Source organism: Geotrypetes seraphini, chromosome 11 (assembly GCF_902459505.1).
Source record: "Geotrypetes seraphini chromosome 11, aGeoSer1.1, whole genome shotgun sequence".
NCBI classification, from domain to species: Eukaryota; Metazoa; Chordata; class Amphibia; order Gymnophiona; family Dermophiidae; genus Geotrypetes; species Geotrypetes seraphini.
In genome coordinates this window covers 26,237,221-26,263,460 of record NC_047094.1, presented here as the reverse complement: position 1 = coordinate 26,263,460, position 26,240 = coordinate 26,237,221, and the positions used below count along the sequence as shown (strand labels likewise).

General features: G+C 43.2%; 1 protein-coding gene across 1 annotated transcript in view; it reads right to left on the bottom strand.

The window, feature by feature from the left end:
- Positions 1-4,335: 4,335 nt before the first annotated feature.
- CDR2 (cerebellar degeneration related protein 2) overlaps positions 4,336-26,240 on the bottom strand; it is a 36,689-nt gene continuing 14,784 nt past the window's right edge. The window contains exons 2-5 of the mRNA XM_033963498.1: positions 20,249-20,361; positions 9,588-9,736; positions 8,194-8,364; positions 4,336-5,618 (exon numbers count right to left, since the gene is read on the bottom strand). Of these exons, the coding sequence (XP_033819389.1) occupies positions 4,778-5,618; positions 8,194-8,364; positions 9,588-9,736; positions 20,249-20,361 (1,274 nt within the window). The 3' untranslated portion in view covers positions 4,336-4,777. The remainder of the gene's footprint in view (positions 5,619-8,193; positions 8,365-9,587; positions 9,737-20,248; positions 20,362-26,240) is intronic.

Here is a 26,240-nt window from a genome sequence, read left to right as displayed (position 1 = left end):
TCAATTTTTCACTCCGTCAAAAATTAAAAAGACTAGGGGACACTCGAAGTTACAGGGAAATAATTTTAAAATCAACTGGAGGAATTTTTTTTTCACTCAGAGAATAGTTAAGCTCTGAAATGTGTTGCCAGAGGTTGTAGTAAGAGTGGATAGCTGGATTTCCTGGAGGAAAGTCCATAGTCTGTTATTGAGAAAGACATGGGCCACTGCTTGCCCTGGATCGGTAACGTGGAATATTGCTACTCTCTGGGATTCTAGAATCTTGCTACTCTTTGGGGATCTGGAATCTTGCTTACTCTGAGATAATGGAATGTTGCTACTCTTTGGGTTTTGGCCAGGTACTAGTGACCTGGATTGGCCATCTTGAGAATGGGCTACTGGGCTTGATGGACCTTTGGTCTGACCCATTAAGGCTATTCTTATGTTCTAAGTTTGCTGGAAAATAATCCTATTCTCTTAAACCAGCACTAGATCTAGTGTAGAGGACATTAGAGTTTCTAGTTTAAAAAAACACACAACCAAACACACCCCTGTGGCTATAAGAACTTTCCAACATCATTCCAACCTCCCACGGCAGGAGTATTCATAGCAGCAAAGTTAGGGGGCCAGATTGGCCTAGGTGCCCAAGGGGTCTTAGGCCCCTCCCAATGCATGCATGCCAGGATGTAAAGGGAAGGAAAATATCTGCCATTTTGAAGAGAGGCAGGAAGGAATAAGCATCACTTCTCCCAGTCTTCTAAAAATGGGTTTTGTCTTGAGCCTTGGTGTGGTGGAGTTATGATAATTTTCCTCCAGGAAACCCTGGACACCCCCACAAAGCTTCCTCTCTGCTTTGGGACGAGCTGCAGCTGGATGGCCTGGAACATGCATGGATGTTTGTGATATTGTCCACCCACATCCAGGAGCCCAGCCAGTCCTCTAAAAAGAGACCATGTCTGGCTTTTCCCAGACAGCGGGTAACCCTATGTGGGGGGTTGTCAGGGGAAGGAGAGCTTACTGTCTGGGGCAGTCCCCTGGCATATGGGGGTGGGGGGGGGAGTGGCCCTGACCCTGCAGCAGGAAGGAGTGTGTATCCTTGCCAATCTGCTGCATGATGTTCAAGGGCACCAGGCATGTTTTTAGGCTCTGCAAGGCAGTATTGTTAAATGCACAGTGCCTTTAGAGAATCAGTACTAGGTTCTACATTCTGTTCCCACTTAGTCATACAAATCCTCATGGGTACTGGCAGGCTTAGCTGGTATATAAGTGTATTTTGCTTTACAACAGATTTAAATGCTGTACTTCTCTTGAAAGTCTTAATCTGGCCAAACATCCAGTAATACTACAGAAGCACCTTTATCGATATGTTAGAGCATCTTATTCTTCAGAGTTGCTTAAAGCAACAGGCTTATTTCTAGACTCCCCCCTTTAACTTCATACAACTGCTTAAAGGCCAAAAGCTCTGCTCTATTCCGAGGTGATAATGCTGCTGTACAGATCCATGGTAAGACCCCATCTGGAATACTGTGTACAATTCTGGAGACCACATTACCAAAAGGATGTTCTGAGAGTTGAGTCAGTTCAGCGCATGGCCACAGGACTCAAGGACCTTCTGTATGAGGAATGGCTGGGCAAGTTACAGCTATACTCACTTGAGGAACGCAGAGAGAGAGGAGACATGATTGAGACATTCAAATATGTCACGGGCCATATCAAAGCAGCAGAAGATCTCTTTTTTCTTAAAGGACCCACAGCAACCAGAGGGCATCCGTTGAGAATCAGGGGAGGGAAATTCCATGGCGACACCAGAAAATATTTCTTCACCGAAAGGGTGGTTGATCGCTGGAATAATCTTCCGCAACAGGTAACTGAGGCCAGCAGCGTGCCAGACTTTAAGAAAAGATGGGATTGGCATGTGGGATCACTTCATGGGCGTAGTTAGGGGGTGGGTCATTAGTGTGGGCAGACTAGATGGGCCATGGCCCTTTTCTGCCATCATTTTCTATGTTTCTATTCTCTCAATTTTCAAAGCAGGTGTTAAAAGGAAACTAACAAAAGCTACTACTATTCATTATTATATGCAGTGCTGTACAGCATCAAAGACAGTCCCTGCTTGAAAGAGCTTCCAATCTAAACAGATGAACCACAACCAGAATTTCATGGATACCATTAAGAACATAAGAAGTTGCCTCCACTGGGTCAGACCAGAGGTCCATCCTGCCCAGCGGTCTGCTCCCGCGGTGGCCCATCAGGTCCGCGACCTGTGACGTGGTTACTGACCATTTCTATAACCTACCTCAAGTTCTATCTGTACCCCTCTATCCCCTTATCCTCCAGGAACCTATCCAAACCTTCCTTGAACCCCTAGACAGAGTTCTGGCTTATCACCTCCTCCGGAAGCTTGTTCCATGTGTCCACCACCCTCTGGGTAAAAAAGAACTTCCTAGCATTTGTTCTAAACCTGTCCCCTTTCAATTTCTCCACGTGACCCCTAGTGCTTGTGGCTCCCCACAGTTTGAAGAATCTGTTCTTATTCACTTTCTCTATGCCCTTTAGGATTTTGAAGGTTTCTATCATGTCCCCTTTAAGTCTCCTCTTCTCCAGAGAGAACAGCCCCAGCGTTTTTAACCTGTCAGCGTATGAGAAATTTTCCATACCTTTTATCAGTTTAGTCGCCCTCCTCTGCACTCCCTCGAGTACCGCCATATCCTTTTTGAGGTACGGCGACCAGTATTAAACACAGTACTCCAGGTGCGGGCGCATCATAGCGCGATACAGCGGCATGATGACTTCCTTCGTCTTGGTTGTGATACCCTTTTTGATGATGCCCAGCATTCTGTTTGCTTTCTTTGAGGCTGTCGCACACTGCGCCGATGGTTTCAGTGATGTGTCAACCATGATCATTAAAGAGATGATTAATCAGCTGGCTGGGTTGGTAGGGAGAGGGTAGTAGCATCTCTCCCTCTCATAAGAGGAGTGCAAGAAACCCCCACCCTTATTGCTTCTTAAAGTACATATGATGTCTACATTTAGAGAAAAGCAACCTTTCTGTTTCCCTCATAATGGAAGCGCTAGCAGCTCAGACTGGCATTGTTTGCTGCAGTAAGCAAAAGGTTAATGCTTAGCATAGCTTTGTAAAAGAGTGCCTTAAATTTTATTTTTTTTAATTTTTCATTTGTCCAGAGCATGGAACATGGCATGAATTGCGGTTGTAGGGAGGTAGACTCCTATAGGAGTAATGTTAGGAAACTTTTGTGGAGAGGTGGCGAATGCCTTCCTAAGGGAGGTAGTGGCGATGAAAACAGTGATAGAATTTTTTAACAAACCCATAGGATAAACATAGATCTCTAATTAGAACATGAATGGACTATATGGAAGAGCTAAGGCCAATACTGGGAAGACGTGCATGGTCTGTCCCATCTATGGCAATTCAGTAAAGGGAGGACAGTGATAAGTACTTTGGACCATGAGGACCTTGGTGGGTAGATTTTACAGTATAGTTGCACAAGGAATGAGATGGTTGGATGGACTGGAGTTAGCTTTGATGACAACTCCAGACACTGGGACCCAAGGACAATTGATGACCCAGAAATAAAGAAGAAATCTTATTATAAATTTAAATTTATGAGTTTATAATGCATGTAACTAATGGCAGACAGTATAGACCATGCACATTCATTGGGGAAATCCTGAAAACCCAACTGGATTGTGGCCCTTAAGGAGGGACTTTGAGACCCCTGCCAGTGCTTGTCATTTACTATGGCCATCTGACAATGAAATTTCAAGTACAGCTCCACACCTTTTCAGAATGGTTACAATTGCAATGATTTCAACACAATTAAAAAAAAAAACAATCCTTGTGTGTTATCTACTTCCTCATTCCATTAAGAACACAAAACAGGTGTTTACATTGCATTAGAGAACTAAAGATTCCAGGACAGGCTAGGCCTTGGCTGCACCGTAATTTATGGACAAAAGTTTATTTTTCTACAGTTTTAACTTTCAACACAGTAAGTGTATGAACAAAAGCATACATCCTTCTCAACCAGAAATACCAGCTTTGTCTTTGGTTTGGCATGAACGCTGCCAAAAAATTACTGCCCTCCTTGGCATGAAGGCTTGTGCCCAAACGTTTCCTTGTTATGTCATTACACCATGGAACCCAAGTGACCCCCCCCCCCCACCCCCACCCATTTACAGGTAGGCTGGCAGCTATCTGTGCATATTATGGCAAAGATTGACCAGTATTCATGTTTTTATAAACAACTGGCCCTGAATGAACACTGAAAATATTTTCTATGACATTACTTAATGCATAACCCCCCCCCTGCTCCCTCTATTTAATGACTCGGTTGACAGAAGAGATACAGGCACATCCATTGGATAAATGGCAGGAGACACACTAAGGGCAAAGAATCCCTCAAAGGGTGCTAAGCACGTTAGCATATGCTAAAGATGCCCATTATATTCCTATGGGCATGTTTAGTGAGTGGCACCCTTTCATGAATTAGCACAAGTTTCAAAATGGAACTATACAACCAAAACTGGGGTTGAACTAATCTTAGTATTCAATTACATGCAAAACAAGAACCCATTAAACTAAAGAACTGTCCTTCGCTGGTATTAGAAACAGGTTTTGTTACAGCTAAATTTCTGCTTGCTTCAACAGAAACCTACAACCCACAGGGCAAAACCCAGCAACAAGACCTTTGGCCAAAGAGGCGTGTTAAAAGATTTTTTTAATTTCAGTAGTTAACATTTGTCTGATCTAAGAAGATCACCATCAATTTTTACACATCTACAGCTGGGTAGAAAAATATTTGTACTTCATTCTTTGCTCATGTATTTCTTCCTTTGTTTTCCTAATACTGTTAAAGATTTCTTCAAAAAGTGTTTTATATTCTGGCTGTATATTTTGGGACAGGTCAGCGAGTTTGTGGCCTACAGATTCCTGGCTTCTGGTTAGCGGAAGAGCCTCGGGCTTTGGGCTCCTGCTACAGTCTTTGGTGGTCTGAACTGCCTTATGGCTCAGGGAGTCGCCGTCCCCCTGACATTTCTGAAGCAGCTCTTCGTATTTGGTCTTCAGCGCAATGTACTGTGCGTCCACCTCATTCAGCAGAGAGATGCCCCTCTGTTTCACAGCCTCGGTTCTCCTTATACAGGTTTCTTCGTGGCCGTGGAGAATTTCTTCTGCTGCAGCGCCACTGAGAAGTGTTTGGCTGGTGCTTCGCTTTAGAGAGGTATGGACAGTCTCTGGCACAGTCACCCGGGGCTCAAGACGGCACAGATTCCACTCTTTCCAAGACTGAAAATAGCCTTCCGCAGCTAAGGTTTCCACACGGCTCACAAATGCGTTCTCCGATTGGCACGCCTGGCGCATTTCTGCCACTTCAGTTTCCAGCTCCTGTGCCCGCACTCTATACGTATCCGAGTCTGTCAGCCTCTGCTCGAGGTGGGTATTCTCCTTCAGGACCAGGCTATATTCCTCTTCTATCGTTTTCCTCTTTCTTCTCTCCAGGTCCATCTGAGCTTGAAGTGCTGACAGAGTCTTCCTCAAAATGGCATTTTCTTCATCCAGCGGAAACTCTTCCGTCTGAAGGGATACAATTCTTGCGAAAGTGTGATCGTACACAAAATTCCTGAGGGTAATGGGGAGGAAGATAAGACATGTCATTGTGATTAAATAGTTTTTCCCACACCATATTTAAATCAAGTTTGCTAGTGAAAGCAGCAATGTCTTATGTATACCTAGTAACAGTTCATGTTAAACTGAAGTACTTATTTATTTTGAAAACTTAAAAAAAAATTTTGTTTGAAATTTTTTGACTTAACTGCATTTTTCTATCTTTTAAGATATTTGATAAGTACGATCCCTATTTATTGTATGTTCAGACTCTTCTCACTTTGAGCCACCTTTGAGATAAATTTTGATTTAATTGTAATCTGTATTTTTCTGAGAAACCATTTGATAATTTTTGTTATTCGTTCTATGTCCAGCTTTTTCTTATTGTAAACCGACTTGAACTGAAGGTTTGGCTGTGTATATAAGAATAAAATTATTGTTATTGCTTACACCAAATACATAATTTCATTATTCACTATCTTTTTAGCATTCCGTGAATTACTGCTAGTTACATACAGACACAAGCTTATAAAAACAATGTAATCTCCAAATTAATTCAATGAATGTGCCACAGAGTTCTTTCTGTTCAAGCTGAAGGAATCTTTTTGCCCTGACGCAGTGTACAAAACAAAGCTATGTTAGCATTTGGCTCTCCTGCACAATTCAAGAGAACAAGTTAAAGATATGATCAATATACTTCATTCAACTTATGTTAAGAAGTCAATGAAGCACAATAATTTGACTGTATGAATGCATGAGGAAGCGACAGTGAGTCATAGTTGCCAGCGTGAAAAGTTAAACCAAAAATGGCCACTTCTGAGCAGTCCTAAAAAAACAGTGTATTAAATATTCATGCGGGATTGGTTGTGGATTTGGTACTGTGTCATCCTTATAACTTGTGGTTTTTCTCTCTCACTTATCTGGATGCTACATCATCATTAGGCCACTTTACTACAAAAGTGGAACTGCTCAACAGAGCAGCAGCTGAACCACAGAAAGCAGGATTCAAAGGCCACTGCTTCAGGCATACTTTAAAACCAGCCCACCATGCCTGAATGTAGCTTACCTTCTATTAAAGGCTGGAGCTGAATCCAATCCCTTCCCAATTCAGTTGAGCTTCCAATGCACAACTGGCCCATTACACAGTTGTCTTTTTCTTTAGAAAACTATTCCTAAAATCCAGTTTTATGCAACCCCTGGCAATTCCACTCCCCTCCCTGGTAAGCTATACCTAGAGAATGACACGGGGACAAATTTTTCCCTGTCCCCGTAGGAACTCATTTTCCCATCTCAGAGAGTTATTTTCCTGTCCCATTCCTGCAAGCTCCGTCCTAGTTTGTATAAGCCTCAAATACTTTAAAATCATAAGTGTTTGAGGCTTGTGTGGTTAAGGCAGAGCTTACAAGAATAGGGCAGGGACAGGGACATAAATTTTCCCGTCCCCATGAGTTATGTCGCTGTCTCTTTCTTGTAAGCTCTGCCTTAACCACACAAGCCTCAAACACTTATGATTTTAAAGTGTTTGAGGCTTATGCAGATGAAAACAGAGCTTTCAAGAATGGGGCAGGAAAAGAGCTCTCCAGGATGGGAAAATGAGTTCCTGCGGCGACAGGGAAAGTCGGTCCCCGTGTCATTCTCTAGCCATAGCACCACGTCATCCTCCAAGCATCTACTGCTCAATTGCCATTCCCAGTCATTCCTCCTGCCCCTGGGGCTGCTTAGAGACCCACCCAGAACATAAGAACATAAGCAATGCCTCTGCTGGGTCAGACCTGAAGTCCATCATGCCCAGCAGCCCGCTCACGCGGCGGCCCTAACAGGTCCAGGACCTGTGCAGTGATCCTCTATTTATACCCTTCTATCCCCCTTTCCAGCAGAAAATTGTCCAATCCTTTCTTAAACCCCAATACCGTACTCTGCCCTATTACGTCCTCTGGAAGCGCATTCCAGGTGTCCACCACACGCTGGGTAAAGAAGAACTTCCTAGCATTTGCTTTGAATCTGTCCCCTTTCAGCTTTTCCGAGTGCCCTCTTGTTCTTTTATTGTTCGAATGTTTGAAGAATCTGTCCCTCTCTACTCTCTCTATGCCCCTCTTATAAGTCTCTATCATATCCCCTCTAAGTCTCCTCTTCTCCAGGGAAAAGAGACCCAGTTTCTCCAATCTCTCAGCGTATGAAAGGTTTTCCATCCCTTTTATCAGTACTGGCACTAATTCTATTCTCTTATAAGTAAAACTTCTCGTGCCAGTTATGCAGTGCCAGCAGGAAAAGCAGTTGCAGATGCAAAATGGCAAAGGCTCAGATTAGCAGAATCTGGGTAACTGAAGCCTTGATTATTAAAAATAAAAAAAATTGTCGAGTTGCTTAATGGTTATTGCAATGGCCTGAGAACTGGGAACCTGGGCAAGTCACTTGACCCTCTATTGCCCCAAGTGCAAAACTTAGGGTTTCGGCGGGTATCAGCCCACTAGAGTCAAAATTCCTGTATGTAACATGTAACATTTTGGTTGTACCACAGAAAGATGGTATATCAAGAATCCAATAAAAATATTTGGCCGATAAATGAACAGTGAATGCTTAAAATGTCTTACTGGCGAAGGTCATACAACTCCTTCAGGCAGGGGACACTGTGTACGGACAGCGCTTTGGACTGCTCTAGCCTCTCTCGACGCTGACCAGCTTGAGCCGACCTCTTCTGATCTTCCACTTGCTGCTGAAGATCCTCCACTTGTGCCTGCAGACCTTCAATTGTCTCCGTCAGACTGCAAGGGGGATATGCAACAACACAATCAGTTTCTTCTGTTACATTATAAGACAAGCTAAAACCAACAAAAGCACCTGCTAGTCACCAAGGCTAACCTTTCATCCTCAATTTAAAAAAAAAAAAAAAAAAAAGTTACTGTCCGAGCATTAAAAGAACCTTCAGCCCCTAGTTAAAAAACCCAGAAGAAATAATGCCTAGAATTCTAGAGACAGATGGCTTAACTCTTAAGTGTTAAATGCACATGGGTACAAGATAACCAAAACGGCGACATGAATGGGTAGCATGAAATCAGATATGTAAACACATCTAACTGTTAGATGTTTCCTTATATATACTTAAGGGATTCTACTCCATCTAGTACAGGCCTCTGAACAGCCAATTGAATGGGAAATGTCATCCACCAAAAAGTGTTTTATCTCTAGGTTCTGAGAAGTCAGCATCTCTCTACCACCAGGGCTATAGAATTGGAGAGTCAGAAGCCATTTTTGGGCTGTGAAGTCGGGTGATGGTGAAAATGTGCTGACTCCTACTCTTAATAGTTAATTTGTAGGTCATGCAAATATTATAATGCTAAGAATTTCTTATTTCATAGATAATTTTATTAACCCATTGGTTTCAGGATATGGTTTTACTTTTAGAATATTTTTTTGACTGATTACAAAATGTAATATTTTATATTTATATTAGTGGAAGTGGCACCTAGAGAATGACATAGGGACAAAGCTTGTCCCCCAACTCATCCTGCAAACTCCTAGAAAGGATTTGGAAGGTTTTGTGTCCCGACTCCACAGCCCTGTCTATCACTCATGTAAGTGGAGCAAAGATCATTAATTGGATATAGGAAAAAGCTTACCACCCTTACAGCTCCTGAACAGCTATATATGATCGTGGAGGAAAAGTCCATAAACTGCTAGAGACAGCCTTGGGAGAAGCCACTGCTTGCCCTGGATCGGTGGCATGGAATCATCTGGGGTTCCGGAATCTTGCTACTCTGAGATTCTGCATAGAATCTTGATACTCTTTGGGATTCTGGAATGCTGCTACTGTCTGGGTTTTTGCCAGGTACATGCAACTTGGATTGGCCTCTGTGACGACGGGATACCGGGCTAGATGGACCATTGATCTGACCCAGTAAGGTTATTCTGATGTTCGCATAAAAGATGAGATTACAGAATAGAGCTGCTCGTTATTTAAGGCTGAGTCCCAGAGTCTAATTCTTACCTTAGTATCTTCTGCTGAGACACTCTGCCGTCTGCCACCATCTTCTGGTTGGCTTCTTCCAGGTCCTGTGCCGTCACATCCAGCTGCTCATAGACTTTGGCATGCTGTTCGTTCACCTGCCGCACCAGCTCCACCTGTTTCGTCAGGTACTGACCAAGAAGTAGCACAGATTATTAAGAACCACTAACTAAAACCTGCAAAACCCCCTTCCATGTGTTGCAGTTCTCCAATAATTGTCCAAGCCTCTTACCATTAAGCAAGCATATGATGAAAGGCCAAGGCTTTGCAGTTTAAATTCATTTTAAGTGAAAGGATTTTCCCCCCTCCCCCCAGGGTACACCAGTACTTAGGACCACTACAGAAGCAACTAAAACTGTGGCCAGTTTCCATAATATCTTCAAGTTCTCCTCCTATCCTGCAAACTACATCAGCAGCACTCAGGGGATGCGGTCATCTACCACTGCAGAGGTCAGTCTTGCAGCTCATACCATGGAATGATCAACACTGCTGCAGGGGGCGACATCCCGTTAGGTACCACTCCACTGCAGATCTAGGAGGGAGAATGCGAGTGATGTTCTACCATGTTTGAATAAAGTGGACAACCCTGTATTACACTTTAGATGCCTTAGATATTTGCAAATTTTATCAAACAATATAAAATTTGAAATATGTATTCTACTGTCTAATTGTGTTATATGAGAAAAGAGTTAGGGGTGAATAGTATGCATGTGTATGAATGAGTATGATGTTATACTCTCTGTATGAGGGGGAAGGGTGGGGGGGGGTGAGATGTTTATTTTAGACATATAAATCCCTTGCTTACATTGGGAATTGTTATGTGGAAATATTTTGAAAAATGTATTCTACTGTCTGTTTATATGGAAAACTTTTTCAATAAAAAATATTTGAACTATAAAAAAACAAAAAAAACAACCCAATGGGAAAGATGTTCAAAATTGCTTCTTATTTCATAGCTTGCTGGAACCACTTACACAAAGTGAAGCAGTGCCAAAGCTCCCAAGGAAGGAGGTTTTCTCCTTCAAAACAGAGCCCCGTCAGACTTTATCAGCATGCAGTGCGGTCTTGGGTTTTGACTTTTTCCAAGCCTGAAGATAAGTACTGCGTTATGCTTTATCTTTTCTGGAAGTGTATTTGCATTTACACTGCTTTTGCAGAGATATTTAATTTAGACGCTGACATTTGTACTAACAGTAGCAGCAATGCAAATAATTAATTTGTTTGGACACATTATATAAATTTTGGCACAATCACACGGGAAGGGTCCGGGGATGTTTCACAATTTACCCTTTTGGGTTATTATTGAGTGACAATTTTGTTTGGTCCACCCCATATACGAGTTGGGATAACTGAGGGCCCTCCCGCATTACACATAATTTTTGATTCGTGATCTTATTTAATGCTGCGCTGCTGGTTTTAGTCTAATAAATAGAGGGTGAGATATTGTGATCCCTTAGATATCTACAGATCATCAATGCCACATTTTTATAAGGTGCGTTGAGAGCATTTTTAAAAAAAAATCTTTATTGATTTTCAAACTTCGACAGTGCAATAAGAGAGCATTCTTCTGACTTGCCTAGAGAAATTGGTGCAGAAGTCAAAACATTTAAAGTTTTTGTTGAAAACTTCTAAGCAAACTTACTCAACAGCCAACACCATGAGGAAGACTGACTATCCTTCAGAGAACTACCGTATTTTCACTCATATACCGCGCACCCGTGTAAAACGCGCACACGGGTATACCGCGCGGGGAACACAAATTTATGTAATAAAATGTTAATATAGCGCGCACACGCGTATACTGCGCATGCTAAAACCTCCTCCCGCCTACTCCGAACAGGCATCCCCCCCCGCTCGCGTCACACACCCCTCCCCCTCTGATCCGAGATAATCTGATCTGGCATTCCCCCTGCGAACCGGCATCCTCCCCCCACCCCACTCGCGTCACCCCCCTCCCCCGCGATCCTACATCCCCCCCAGCGCCGCAAAGACGACTCTTACCCGATTGGGCACTGGCACCAATGCACAGCATGTGCCAGAGCCCGAAGATCCTCCCTCGTTGGTTTGGGCTGGGCTGGGGCGGGCGGTGCGAGAGAGATCCTCCTTCTTCCTCTGTCGGGCTGGACTAGGCTTTGAGCATTTGCGCATGCTCAAAGCCTTCTGGTCTCGCTCTCTCCGAGATAATCTCGGAGAGAGCGAGACCAGAAGGCTTTGAGCATGCACAAATGCTCAAAGCCTAGTCCAGCCCGACAGAGGAAGAAGGAGGATCTCTCTCGCACTGCCCGGCCCAGCCCAAAACCAACGAGGGAGGATCTTCAGGCCCTGGCACTGGCACATGCTGTGCATTGGTGCTGGTACCGGTGCCCAATTGGGTAAGAGATGTCTTTGCGGTGCTGGGGGGGGATATAGGATCGCGGGGGAGGGGGGGGTGACGCAAGCGGGGGGGGAGGATGCCGGTTCGCAGGGGGAATGCCGGATCAGAATGTTAAAAAAAAAATTGTAAAACGCGCTCACACGTATAACGCGCATGGTTATGCACGGTTTGTAAAATCGTGTATAACGCGCGCATTATATGCGTGAAAATATGGTACTTCAGCTTACCTCTTAACAGAATATTAGAAAGGATTAACAGCTTCGGAATGCATGAGCTAGGTCCTTCCTAGTTTTGTTTTTTTAATGGGAGTTTACAATTCATTTTTTCCCTATATATACTTAAGGGATTCTACTCCATCTAGTACAGGCCTCTGAACAGCTGCAAAAGCAGTTTTTACTTTAACACATCAAATTCAGTTCAGCTAAAGGGAAAACTAAACCGTGCAATTCCAAAACGAGTGAGCTGGAATTACTTTTCTCAAAAAAAAAAATCCCCACTAGGCAGCGGGCCCAGCATTTCGGCCACTTCCTGCATGATGTAACCAAGCTGCAACACAAACCCGGGACGGGGAATTTTTAGCTGCACTTTAAAACACCAGCTGTCCAATGTAGGAACTCCTGTGGACAATTTGGGTTTTACTGTAAAACCCAAAGAGAGTACACAGACTTCAACTACCTTTGGGGGGAGCAGAAGTAATGATGCAGATACTTCATTAGTTTTAAACTAGCCAAGGCAGAAGGAAACAATTACCGTATTTGCCGGCGTATAAGACGACTTTTCAGTACCTTAAAATCCTCCCCAAAGTCGGGGGTCGTCTTATACGCCGGGTACAGTTTACATGCCCTTACTTGCGGGGCTGGATGTACTCAGTCGCGCGGCTCTTCTTCTCCCTACCTTCTCTGCTTGCAGCACAGAGCCAAACGGAAGTCTTCCCGACGTCAGCGCTGACGTCGGAGGGGAAGGAGGGCTTAAACAAAGCTTAAACAAAGCCCTCCCTCCCTCCGACGTCAGCGCTGACGTCGGGAAGACTTCCGTTCGGCTCTGTGCTGCAGGCATGGCAGGTAAGGAGAAGGAGAGTAGCCTCGCGGTTCGAGTGGCTACCAAGAGAGAGGGGCGGCCGCCCCGCCCCGGTTGCAGCACAGCCGGCCAGGTTCCCTTACTTTTGTGGCACTTCCCCGACCGACCGATAACAGCCCGGGTCCGACAATCCTCCCTGCCCTGTAGCCGCGAATCTAAATACCTTCTTACAGCAGCTGTAAGAAGGTAATTTAGATTCGCGGTTAAGGGCAGGGAGGTTTGTCGGACCGGGGCTGTTGTCGGTTGGTCGGGGAAGTGCCACAAAAGTAAGGGAACCTGGCCGGCTGTGCTGCACCCGGGGCGGTAGAGAAGGTGTGCGGAAGAAGGGGTAGTCTTATATGGCGAGTATAACACAAAACTCTATTTTTTAACTAAAAGTTGGGGGGTCGTCTTATACGCCCAGTCGTCTTATACGCCGGCAAATACGGTATATAGATGGAAAAGTTAGAGAGAAAATTTCATCTGTTCTGAACCCACAGCGGAGAAAGCACCACCCCTTTCACTATCAACATAACAAAACAACCTTTCAGAGTTCTTTGGACAAACTATGTCTCAAATCCAATTCCAGACCTTTAAAAACTATTCTCACCTAGGTGGCTGGCTTCCTCCTGCACCGATTAAGCAAGTAGCAGAGCCTGTCTAACCTCATGCATATACAATATGGTAACCTTTGAGCATTAGATTGGATGCAGTCGGAAAGGAAGTTATCAACTGTAATTTCACCTGTCTGTTTAGTATAATAAAATAGGGAGGGACTGATTGGAGATAAGCCATTGAGGTGCCGGCTTATATGACTGGTCTAGTTTTTTATTGGTGTTGAAACAGGTCTGCATGTTGCGACATGTGTCAAGGTTACTTAAGCACAGTTGTGGCTCATAGCGAGTCTAACATTCCAAGAGACAGAATGTCAGGAGAGTCCTCATGAGAATCGAGTAAAAAAACTGCTAGATTTGGAGTAGAGAATGACACGGTGACAAAATTCATCACCGTCCCCGTCCCCGCAGATAACCGCGATAAACCATCTTCATGTCATTTTTTAAGGAGAGAGGGAAGAATCAAGAGTATGAATGGCCACAACCAATGACCCGCAAGCTTTGCTTTGAAGAATGCTGGTGTAGAAGGACCGAGGTTGAAATAGACACTAGAAAATGACATGGGATTATTTCCCATGGTTATCCGCGGAGACAGGAACGGTGATGAATTTTGTCACCGTGTCATTCTCTAATTTGGAGTACTGTTAAATGATAAAATTTATCACAAAAACGAAGGGAAAAAGGCAAAGGAGATCCATGAACACATGACTGCAGTTTATGGCAAATCTGTCCCATCATTTTACAAAGTAAAATTCTGGAGCAAGCAGTTTAAGTAGGGTAGAGAGTCCACTGAAGATGACCCTAACACTCAGTGGTATAGTTAGGGGAGCAGGTACGCCCCGGGCGACGTCTTGGTAGGAATTCGACACCCATCATCTCCGCCATCCCCCCTGCCGCGCACATGCATTGCTTCCCTTCCCCTGTACCTCTATAATGTTCATGGCGCAAGCAGTGACCCCCCAACCTGTGCTGGCTCTTCTTCTTACGTCACTTCCTGGACTCATGCTTAGGAAGTGACAAAGGCAGAGCCCAAGCAGGCGCAATTGCAAGTTAGGGAGGTATGGGGGAAGGGAAGCAACATGTGAGGGGGCACCACCGCCTCAGGTGCCTCTCACCCTCGCTATACCACTGCTCACACTGGACAGCCTGTGGAAGCAAGAAAGTCAAGGATTTAATTTTGTCAGACATGAATTAAAGGTTTCCCGACTAGCTGAATTGGGCAGGTATTTTGGTAGGTACAGTTTGGAAAATAATTCAAAAAAAGTTGGGCATGTCCAAGGTTGGTGCAAGATGGGTTCCAAGAATGCCGACACCATGAAGGCCACGAGGCTCCAGTACCATCAGAAGAACTTGGAGATGCTCCATGAAGACCAAGTGAATTTTCTTAGTTAATGCAGTGGACGCATAAGTCATTCCCCACCCCAAATGTTCAAGACAGAAAAATCTGCAGGCAAAGTCTTCTGCAATGAAGGACAGAGTTCATGCCACACAAGGCAACCATAACTGGGTAGAGTTATGCCAACACAATGATCACTCAAGGAGAAGGAAAACTCACAGCAGGCAGGCCAGTGCACATGTCATGACAATCATAGGCTGCCATCCAAGAACGTGGGTTTCAGCAGCTGAACCATCTACCCTACAGTCCTGACCTGGCTCCCTCAAGATTATTTTCTATTCTGAGTTTTGAAGAAATCTCTCCATATAGACAGCGGTTTTCCAAGTGAAGATGACATCACGGAAGCTGCAACATCCTGATTTGAAGGTCAAACAGAAGAATTCCTTTTCAAAGGGGCTAAGGTCATTGTGGGAAAGTGGATGAAGTGTATGGAGCTATCAGGGGACCATTGAAAAAGACTTTAAAAAATTTTGAAAACTGTTTTCTTTCCTACCGAGGCAGATAAGTTACTGAATGTCCCTTGTATATCCTCAGATTTTAAAACTGAGTTTAAACAGCAGCAGGATTTTTCTGCCCTCAGAAGTGGTGCACTCCTTGATCTATTTTCCAGCACACGTGTCTGGTACACAGTTCAGATTGTAATTTAGGGTAATTTTCTATTGTGTAACATATGATATCAGCCATAAAGCCCTCAATTATTGCCCTTAAAGCAGACGGACATGGACTTCGCATAATGTGCTGCCCCTTGATCCTCTATATCAGTGTTCTTCAACTACCGGTCCATGGACCAGTGCCGGTCCAAAGATATTTCCTGCCAGTCCACAGGGCCAACACGTGCATCAGGCCCAAAACACTGTTCTTCAACCGCCGATCCACGGTGCGATCGATGCAGCGTTATCTTCGAGCCAGCTCCCTCTTCCTAACTAATTCAGCGCACAAAGCCACGTGCAGTGGCTCCTACAGGCAGTGGCTCCTACGGGCATCCTGCGCCTGAACCGGAAGCCTTCTTTCTGACATTGCAACGTCAGAGAGAAGGCTTCCAGATGAGGCACGGGACGTGCAAGGTGCAATTAGTACTATAATGGGGCAGGGTCTGGAGAGGAGATTGGGTAGAGATGGGCGGGGTCTGGCCCACGACTTAGCCCAGTGTTCTTCAACCACTGGTCCACGGACCGATGCCGGACCACAGAATAATTCTTTTATTTCTGCCGGTCCATAGGTGTAAAAAGGTTGAAAAACACTGCTCTATATGATCAAGAGAAGGTGGGAGAAAGAGTGGGAAAGAAATTGGTCTCTAAGTCTTGTATAAATCTATTGTTTCAGATGAGATTGGACTGATCCTTATCACCTTAGGAAGAGGAAACATTTTTAGAATTAAATTTCTAACCCTTCTAATTTAGGCAGGATACTGCAGAAGCTGACACCTGACTTCCACCATCAAACAAACTGGTAGGAGGTCCCAGGCTTCAGCTAGTCATACATGGCTTGCATGGCTGGACTATGCCCACATCCCTTTGTCACTTATTAATAATAAAAATTTATATACCGCAGGACCGTAAAGTTCTATGCGGTTTACAATAATTAAAAATGCTACAGATTGAATAAAACTTAAAGCTAAAAACTCATAACTAAAACCTTAAAAATCAATCATTGTATAAAATTTTGAAATCAGCTACCTAAGTGTTTCAGGAACAAATGTTTTTAGGTGTCTCCTAAATTCTTCATAAGTATTAGTAAGCAAAAGCAGTTTTTCCAAATCTTTACCTCATAATGCTGCCCGATACGAAAAAAGATGTTGATGATATTTTTTAAGTTTGCACCCTCTAACCGGTGGGGAGACAAAACGGCCTCTTTTAAAAAGCCGCATTAGTGGCTGCCGTGCAGCAACAGCCCCAAAGCCCTTTAAAACTCTATGGCAGTGGTTCTTAACCTTGTTGGAGGTACTGAACCCCACCAGTTTCATATGCGTGTTCACCGAACCCTTCTTTATTGGAAAAATAAAATACGATTCAAATTCAAAACATAGGTATACAGTGAGGGAAAAAATAATATCAATTTTGAAAACAAAAAAGGTTCTCCTATATTTCAAATAATAACATAATAATGAAATTTACTGCAAATCAGTGTGACTTCTGCTGTTGATTGATAGATCAAGAAACCGAGTACACGATCAGTCTTGATCAAAATCACTGAATAACTGATAGATGATTGAACATGACTGAAGCGCTATATGAGTCGGAGGTGTGTTTTGACCTCCGCCGAACCCGCGAGACTGACTCATCAAACCCCTGGGGTTCAGTCGAACCCAGGTTAAGAACCACTGCTCTATGGGCTTCGGGGCCCGTTAACACGCAGCTTTGTAAAAGAGGCCGAAAGTTCAAGTGTGAGCTTCTCTTATGTCTACTGGTTGAAAAAGAAAAGGTCAGTTATATTTAGGAGCTAAACCAAATAAAACTTTAAAAACAGCCAAACTTAAATTTCACACGCGCCTCCATTGGCAGCCAATGCAGAAGTCGATAAGAAGGTGCGATGTGATCAAATTTCTTCAGCCCAAACAGCCTGACTGCCGCATTTTGCACCAATCGCTGCATATTCTTCTGAGAAATTGCCAAATATTGAAGTATAAATAAACAAGTAGTTTGATAACTTCATCAACACATCTTTAGATTAGAACTCCAGTCCTCAAGAGCCGTATTCCAGTCGGGTTTTCAGGATTTCCTCAATGAATATTCAGTGCATGCAAATAGATCTCATGCATATTCATTGGAGAAATCCTGAAAACCCGACTGGAATACGGCTCTCGAGGACCGGAGTTCCCTCCCCTGGATTAGAGCATACACCCGGGGCATTGTTACCATACAGATGCATTTGGCTCCTCTTTTGCTGGTCTCAGGCTCCATCACCAGTAGAACATAACATATGGTTCTCTAACCATTTCAGAAACCAGAGGGGACAGTCTCTTCCATCCCCAGTTATGAGAATACCTCATATGTAACTAAACGAGTAGCTGAATTTTTTTGCGTCAAACCATGAAAGTAACCCACATTATAAACAAAATACAGGACAGAAGCAAACATACCAAAAAAAAAAAAAAAAAAAAAAATCCCAAACACATAGCACCCAAAAGAGCAGATCCCAAACTAAAAAAGAAACAAAGTTATCCTATTATTAAATGGCAGGTGAAAAAAAGGCCTAAAATCTTTACAACTAAATCCCCGAGAATAAAAAGAAATCCACAAAAGGATCAGTTAAAAAAAAAAAAAAAAAAAAAAAATACAACTAGGTATAAGATTACTCTAATCTTTAGAGGAGAACACAATCTACCTTGATGTTATTTGATATTAAATAAACAGGGACATAAGACCTTGGCTATTAGCCAAATACCTTAAACCCACAATAGCCAAGGTCCTAAAAAGATAAATTCTATTGCAGCACTGGCAAAAGGAAACCTCCAATAAGATAATATTTAATCTAAAACATGTGAAACCTAAACATTATACAAAGCTCAGCAGCTGCCTTTTATAAAATATATTCCTAATGCTGCAAAAAAATAAAATAGGCACAATGAACAGAAGCATGTATTTTATAAAAAAATGAACCGCATACATCTCCATATAGAACTTATTCAAGTAAGTTGATGATACTTAACATACAAGTGGTGGCTTTTCGTACTTACAGGTTAAAAAAAAAACACCACAACAACAAAAAAAAAACAAACAAACAACAAAACCATTAGGTTACAGAGTTCTATTCGGCAATATAAGGTGGATTTGAGTCACAGGGACAGAACTGGTCCTTGTCCCCAAGGTTAACTGTAGGAAGCCATCTCCGTGTTATTTTTAAAGGAACGAAGGAAGAATCAGAGTATGAATGGGCCCAGCCACTGACCCTCAAGCCTTGCACTGAAGAATGCCGGTGTAGAAGGACTGAGGTTGAGTAGCAACATTCCAGAGCTGAGAATGTGATGTCATAATGCCTCATTCCATCAATGCCTAAGAGCCAACCTCAGCAGTAATGGCTTGATTGTTTACAGAAGAACATAAGTTAGAGAATGACAAGGAGAGTCCCCATCCCCGTGGTTAACCACAGGAAGCCATCCATGTGTCATTCATTAAGGAGAGAGAGAAGAATCAGAGTATGAATGGGCCCAGCCACTGACCCTAAAGCTTTGCATTGAAGAACGTTGGTGTAGGACTGAGGTTGAGAGACACTAATGCACGGGATGCTTTCATTACATTACATTACGGATTTCTATTCCGCCTGTGCCTTGCGGTTCTAGGCGGATTACAATATTCCCACAGTTATCTGTGGGGATGGGGACAAATTCTGTCCTCATGTCATTCTCTGCACATTTCCTCTCCTCCTCATCCCATAAAACATTTCAAATGAGAAGTTATAGGGGCTACATTCAATACAATGTAATATAATTGCACATGCAGTTCTAAAATACAGAATAAACTAATGATCACCCAGCCTGCACCTCCTTTACACCTCCATACTGCCTCACATTCACACAAGCAGCAACTGTTCTAAAACCACAACTTCTGCATACATGCTAGAAACTGCGCAACCCTCTCATAGCCAATCAAATGCTAAACAAACAGGCACTCGTATGCAATTCTGAATTATACTGTTTTCAGTATGAAAAAACGTTTGGCCTTAAACTAGAGAATGATGACATGGGGACAAATTTGTCCACGTAGGAACTCAAATTCCCCCGTCCTGTAAGCTCTGCTTTAATCACACAAGCCTCAAACACTTAGGGCTGAAAAGAGTTTTGAGGCTTCTGCAGATGAGGACGGAGCTTAGGCATTGGTGGAATGAGGCATTATGACATCACAATCTGAGCTCTAGAATGTTGCTACTTCTGATTTTAAGGTGTTTGAGGCTTGTGCAGGTGAGGACGGAGCTTAGGCATTGGTGGAATGAGGCATTATGACATCACAATCTGAGCTCTAGAATGTTGCTACTTATGATTTTAAGGTGTTTGAGGTATGTGCATATGAGGACGGAGCTTAGGCATTGGTGGAATGAGGCATTATGACATCGCAATCTGAGCTCTAGAATGTTGCTGCTTCTGATTTTAAAGTGTTTGAGGCTTGGGCATTGGTGGAATGAGGCATTATGACATCACAATCTGAAACAGCTTCTACAGTGCAAGACTAAAACAACTGTCCAAAAGCAACTACAACTCAAATGCTACCTCTATTTCCTGTAGCTGCTCCTGGTTAGTTGTGTACATCTGCTGCAAGGACTCCTCCAGTTCAGTATTCCGGTCTAGTAAGGTCTTTCCCAGCTCAGCAGCAAGATACAGATCTGGAAAAGTCATTTTTCATGTTAAAAACTTTGCTTTTTATTGTATGTAAGAAGAGCCAGAACATCCTGAAAAACCTCACTAATGACACAAGGGTCCTTTTAAGGTGCGCTAACCAATTTAGCGTTAATGCTAAGGCACCGATAGAATATAATGGATGCCTCCGCATTTAGCGTGCATTAAATCGGTTAGCACGCCTTAATAAAAGGACCCCATACTGTCAACTGACAATAACCTTTTGTGCACAGTGGAGAGAAAAAAAAAAAAAAAAGTTAAAAAAACCCCTATAGTATATGTACATTTGAAAAATAAACACCACATGTTTTAATTATATATGTTTTATTGTAATCCACTTTGAATAAAAGAGAAATACAGTGGAACCTTGGTTTACGAGCATAATTCATTCCAGAAGCATGCTCGCAAACCAATTTATTCGTATATCACAGCGAGCTGCCCCATAGGATGCAAGGGAAACTCGCTTGATTCATTCCACCTCCTCCCCCCCCCCTTCATGTGGCCACCGGCGCTGCTCCACAACTTCCCCCCCACCGCGATCTGCCATCCCTCACCCACCCAAACACATTCTCTTACCCCTATCTGGCACCAGCACCAAAGCACAGGACATGCCGGTGCCCGAAGATCTTCCTCTTCCTTGTGCTGGGCCTTGAGCATCTGCGCATGCTCAAGGCCTTCTAGTTCTCGCTCTCTCCGAGAATCTCAGAGAGAGCGAGAACTAGAAGGCCTTGAGCATGCGCAGATGCCCAGCATGGCATCATAGGGCAGAACATGAGTTTAGAATATGGCTTTAACCTTTTCCTATCGTAATACATTTTACGTTACAAAGCTTTGCTAAAATAATTACAATTGGAACCAGCGTATTATTCACCGTTATCATTTATGGCTATTGTAAACATAATGTAAATAAGTCATAAGTCTGTAAATTCAAATATTTTGTGTTCCTGGCTCTTTTAGTCCATACAGACTCTTTATCCACTGTCTGTCATTTTTGGAGTGTCCCGTCATCCAGGACACACGATGGGAAAAGGTTAAGGAGGGACCGCTATAGGGAACTGTGGGGTCCATGCCAGACGCTTTCCACATGCATAGCATAGTTTTCCTATGGGACAATGATACAGAAAAGAGTTTCAGTACAGATATTACCTTACACAGAAACCTTTACCAGACTGCATTAAAATGTTTTATCAATGCAGTGCTTCGCTATCTTGCGGCCATCCAGGGGCAAACCAAAAACATTGTTCTTCCTTCTGCATGGAGTCACAGAAGGCTTGGTTGAGAGTAGGTGTCTAGCAGCACTCAGTCGCTCCAATCCAACAACCCTGCCCAGAGTTTTGCAAACTCTCTGTCCCTGAACAATAACAAATAAAATACCTAGTGGTCTAGTGGCCCCGCACCCCCACCCAACTGCTCCCCTGCCCCCAACATCCACAGTACCATACAAGGTAATCTTTTTCTTATATGGCAAATTGACCCCGCCCGGTGCATCCCAAAATACATTGCACAGGGCAGGGTACCACCATTTTGAAGATGGCAATGCCAGAGACATCACTCCTGCCTTTTTGGGGTATGGGTCTGGGGTTGTTAAGACACCAAAGATTTTTCTCTCAAAAATTTGGTTACAGGGGTGCCATCCGAATTTTCTTTTTATCTTTTGGGTGCCAGGCAGGGTTGCCAAGAGCCAGTATACTAGCAGGAAGGAGGATATTGAAGCAAAAACCCAAGACAACTACCACCTAGGCACCAACAGGAAAATTGACTCCATGAACTGCAGATTACTGCTACGATTTTAACATGTCTGTGCTCACTAACTACATCATGCCACAGTAATTTCGACTATGGGCTCTCTACCAAAAGGATTTCTACATAGGCCCCTGGGTAATACGGTTACATCCAGAGTCAAATGGACCGAATTCCAGATATGAAACACTCACTACCTACTACATCAGACATCAAGTTACTCTGGTTCCCAAGCTGCAGGTTTAGCTTTAGTACCCATCATGGAGGCTCATATCTACAGGAACAGTATATGGGTGGGTCCCCTATCTGCCATCGCATACAGTTTAAGATCTTATTGCTGACCTACAAGTGTTTTCATTCTGCTGCCCCTCAATATTTCTCTCCTCGCTTCTCTCTCCTTATACACCTCCCAGAGAACTCCCTTCCTCAGATCAGCTGCTCTTAGCTGTATCCTTCTCCTCCACTGCCAATTCCTCCAGACTTCGTTCCTTTCATCTAGCTGCCCCCCATGACCGGAATAAATGACCCGAGTTTGCTCGTCAATCCCATTCCCTTCCCTTGTTTAAAAGGAGACTGAAAACCCACCTTTTTGATATAGCCTTCAATCCTTAACCCTACTCCTCTTCCCTCCAACCCAGCCCACTGATTTAACCGTTCCCCTTAACTTTATCCATGACATCCCGTTAGTCTTGTCTGTTTGGTTTGTAAGCTCTTTCGAGCAGGGACAGTTTTCTTCTTCTTTGTGACCCTGTGCAGCGCTGCGTGTGTCTGGTAGCGCTATAGAAATTATTAATAGCAGTAACAGTGATAGCAGCCACTGTGCTGCGTACAACCTAGTTCTAGATGGGGTCTGCCTTATGCTAATTAAAAGACGCACTGTATGAGAAAGCGACGAGAATCCTCATCCATTACCTGCTGATTAATAGAACAGGGATCAAGCACTTTACTTGTATGCAAAACCCATATCACCTCTGTTGCTATTATAAAATTTTATAGCCCTGCTTTAGCACACCAAGGTTTGCATCGGAGACAATGCATCCTTGATCATAACTGATATAATGCGAGGGCTTGAGATAAATACTAAGCAAAGGTCATTTCAGACCATTCCAGAGAAAAAGGGAAGAGATTAACCCCTTTAGGGGGGGATATAAAGCCTATATCTCATTAATGGATCAAGCTTTTAATGCAGTAAGAGCACTGAAATTTAGGTTTAATCTTTTAAAAGTAGCTGCAGGAAATGGAGACATTATCAGTTAGAAATTTAATTATACAGGAGCAGCAGAATTCTACAATGAAAGTGAAGCATTCTTCAAATGCTCTCATCACTTATAAAACCAGCACTGAGAGTCTGGTGAAGAGAGCTCAAGCCATCATCCCATTACGTTATGTCACTCAGATGTCAATTCTGTTCCATTAACAGAAATAAGTCATTTCTGGAAAATTACTGTGAAGATACAGAGTGTCCTGTTTCTGGGGGGGGGGGGGGAAAGGGATGCGATGAGGCAAATCTCCCATTTTTTGTGCAAACATTTCCTAATACTTTTGTGCACACAATTCCTTAATTTGGGATTACCACTTTTCGAAAACTCAAAGCCAGTGTGCTTAAATGAAAAAATTATTATTATTTTTTTTAATTAATCCCTCCTGATTTTCCCTATTACATCTATGTCACACTGAATGATTTCTCATCTTTAGTGTAAGGTTTGGTTTTCTTTCTTAACATAAAATTAAAAGAACACAATTCAACATATATGACAGCAAACAGAATTCAAATCTAACGAAAGGTTCCTCTTACGTGATTAGAACATTTGTTCTTTTTACAACTTCTATATGCTGCAAAGCAGGACAAACTGTTTCTTATAGCCTAACCCTATCCTTCTCCGATCATCCCCATCTACTCCCCAATGCCCTCCACAGCCTCCCTCCCACCCTATTCATTTCCGATCACAAAAGAGCTGTTGACTCAATGCCCATCACTTCAAAGTATCATATTTGCCACTGTGACATCACTAATGAGGTTGGCGCTTAGGCACTTGGTGGAATGAGGCATTATGACATCACAATTCCAGCTCTGGAATGTTGCTACTATTTTGGTTTCTGCCAGGTACTTGTGACCTGGATTACAGGATACTAGACTAGATAAATCGCTGATCTGATCTAGTATGGTTATTCTTATTAATAACTTCCTCCCTAAGAAAATATTTGAGGGCAATCCAAGAAAGCATGAAACAAAGTAGTACTTTTTAACTGTTCCCACATTTAATACATATAAGGAGTCTACCAATAGGCTGGAAGACCGAGCTTCGTTCGTTTGGGAAAGTGGGTGAATGGTTATGATGGGGTTGTTTGGGTTCTCCGAGTAGGTATTGGGGTGCACATGCCTACCCAGTAATTCTTGGGCTCACCGAGTTGTGGGGAGGAGCTGTCCTAAAATTGTAAATGAAAAATAAGTTTATTATAAATTGGATTAATCGCTTATTCAAAAATTTTAAGCGATGTACAAAGCAATAAAATTACAAATTTCTGGGGGAAACAAAACAAACAACTAAAACTAACCTGACAAAACATATTAAACAAAAGGAAAAGATGGGGAGAGAAATACAAGTTGTTGATAGTAAATAAAAGACATGTATGGGGGAAAGAAAAAAGAAAAAAACAACAACGAATAGAACTAACCTGACAAACAAAAGGAAAAGATGGGGAGAGAAATACAAGTTGTTGATAGTAAATAAAAGACATGTATGGGCGAAAGAAAAAAGAAAAAAACAACAACTAATAGAACTAACCTGACAAACAAAAGGAAAAGATGGGGAGAGAAATACAAGTTGTTGATAGTAAATAAAAGACATGTATGGGCGAAAGAAAAAAGAAAAAAACAACAACGAATAGAACTAACCTGACAAAACATATTAAACAAAAGGAAAAGATGGGGAGAGAAATACAAGTTGTTGACAGTAAATAAGACAAGTATGGGATATAAACAATAGGAGGGGAGAGAGCAGTGTGCTTCAAAAAAGTTGGGAAATAGGATTCAATTGAAGATCCTAATCACGCTTTCTAGCTATCAAATGCATCTTTTAAAAGAAAGCTTTTTAACTTGCTCTTGAATCTCACCTCTTGCCACTTTCATCTTTTTCCTCATCTCCTTAGCACTTCTTCCCTCCAACCCGAGAGCCCTATCAGCCCCCTGCTGTTTGAATTCCACACTGTTCCTTTCCCTGTCCTCATCCGTTTTGTTATGCCAACCCTCAGCCCTCATCTTTGTATCACCGTGGATGCCTCCCCAGCTTGCATTTAGTTCTGCTCTTTCTTTCCTTCCATGTGTGTTCCCTCAGTCTCTCTTCCCCTCACAACTCTTAACACTTTAGCTCTGTGTTGTCTGCTGTTAGTCCATTCCTTAGCCAGTCAATAAGCTGCAGAGGAAATAAGACATCAACCTTCAGTTTGGCTTCTCCCTGCAGCCTATTGGCCAGCTAAGGTTCTTTAGGAATGTCTGACCAATGGGCTGAAGGTGGAGGTGGGAGCAGTACCTTAGCAACTTTGAGTCTTGATTTGTTGCTGCAGCCTATTGGCTGGCTAAGCTTCTTGAGGAATGTCTGACCAATGTGCCAGTTTATCTTTGCATCAGTTATTTTCAGCTGTGTTCTCCCTTTTACATTCCATTCTTTTCCCTCAGCCTGTTTCCCTCAGAACCCCTTTGCTACAGAGGAGTACCTTAGGAAATAACTACTCAAGCAGTCAACTCCTGCCGTGTTGGCTCTAAGATTTTGGGCCTGTCGGTCAGGAAATCTCTGACTGTAGAATGCCACTCCCATTTGTAGTCTGGCGCTCATCTCGGGACAGTCCATCTGTGTTTTCCAAAACCCACTCTGGTGCTCCAACAGCTCTTCTTGGTGCATTCCAAGCCCCGAATGACCCTTAAAATGACTGACATTCTAAACCAGCAGTCTCAAACACGCGGCCCGCATGGGGCTCTCCAGGTGCTATTTTGCGGCCCGCGGTCTGGATGCGATGATCAACTGTAAAGCAGTGGCGGCTCCTCGCGCATTTCTCTTCCCCATTCCCTTGTGGAGTAGCAGCGTGTCTGGCCAGCTCAAGTCGATCGATCCGTACAAAGCCGCGGGTG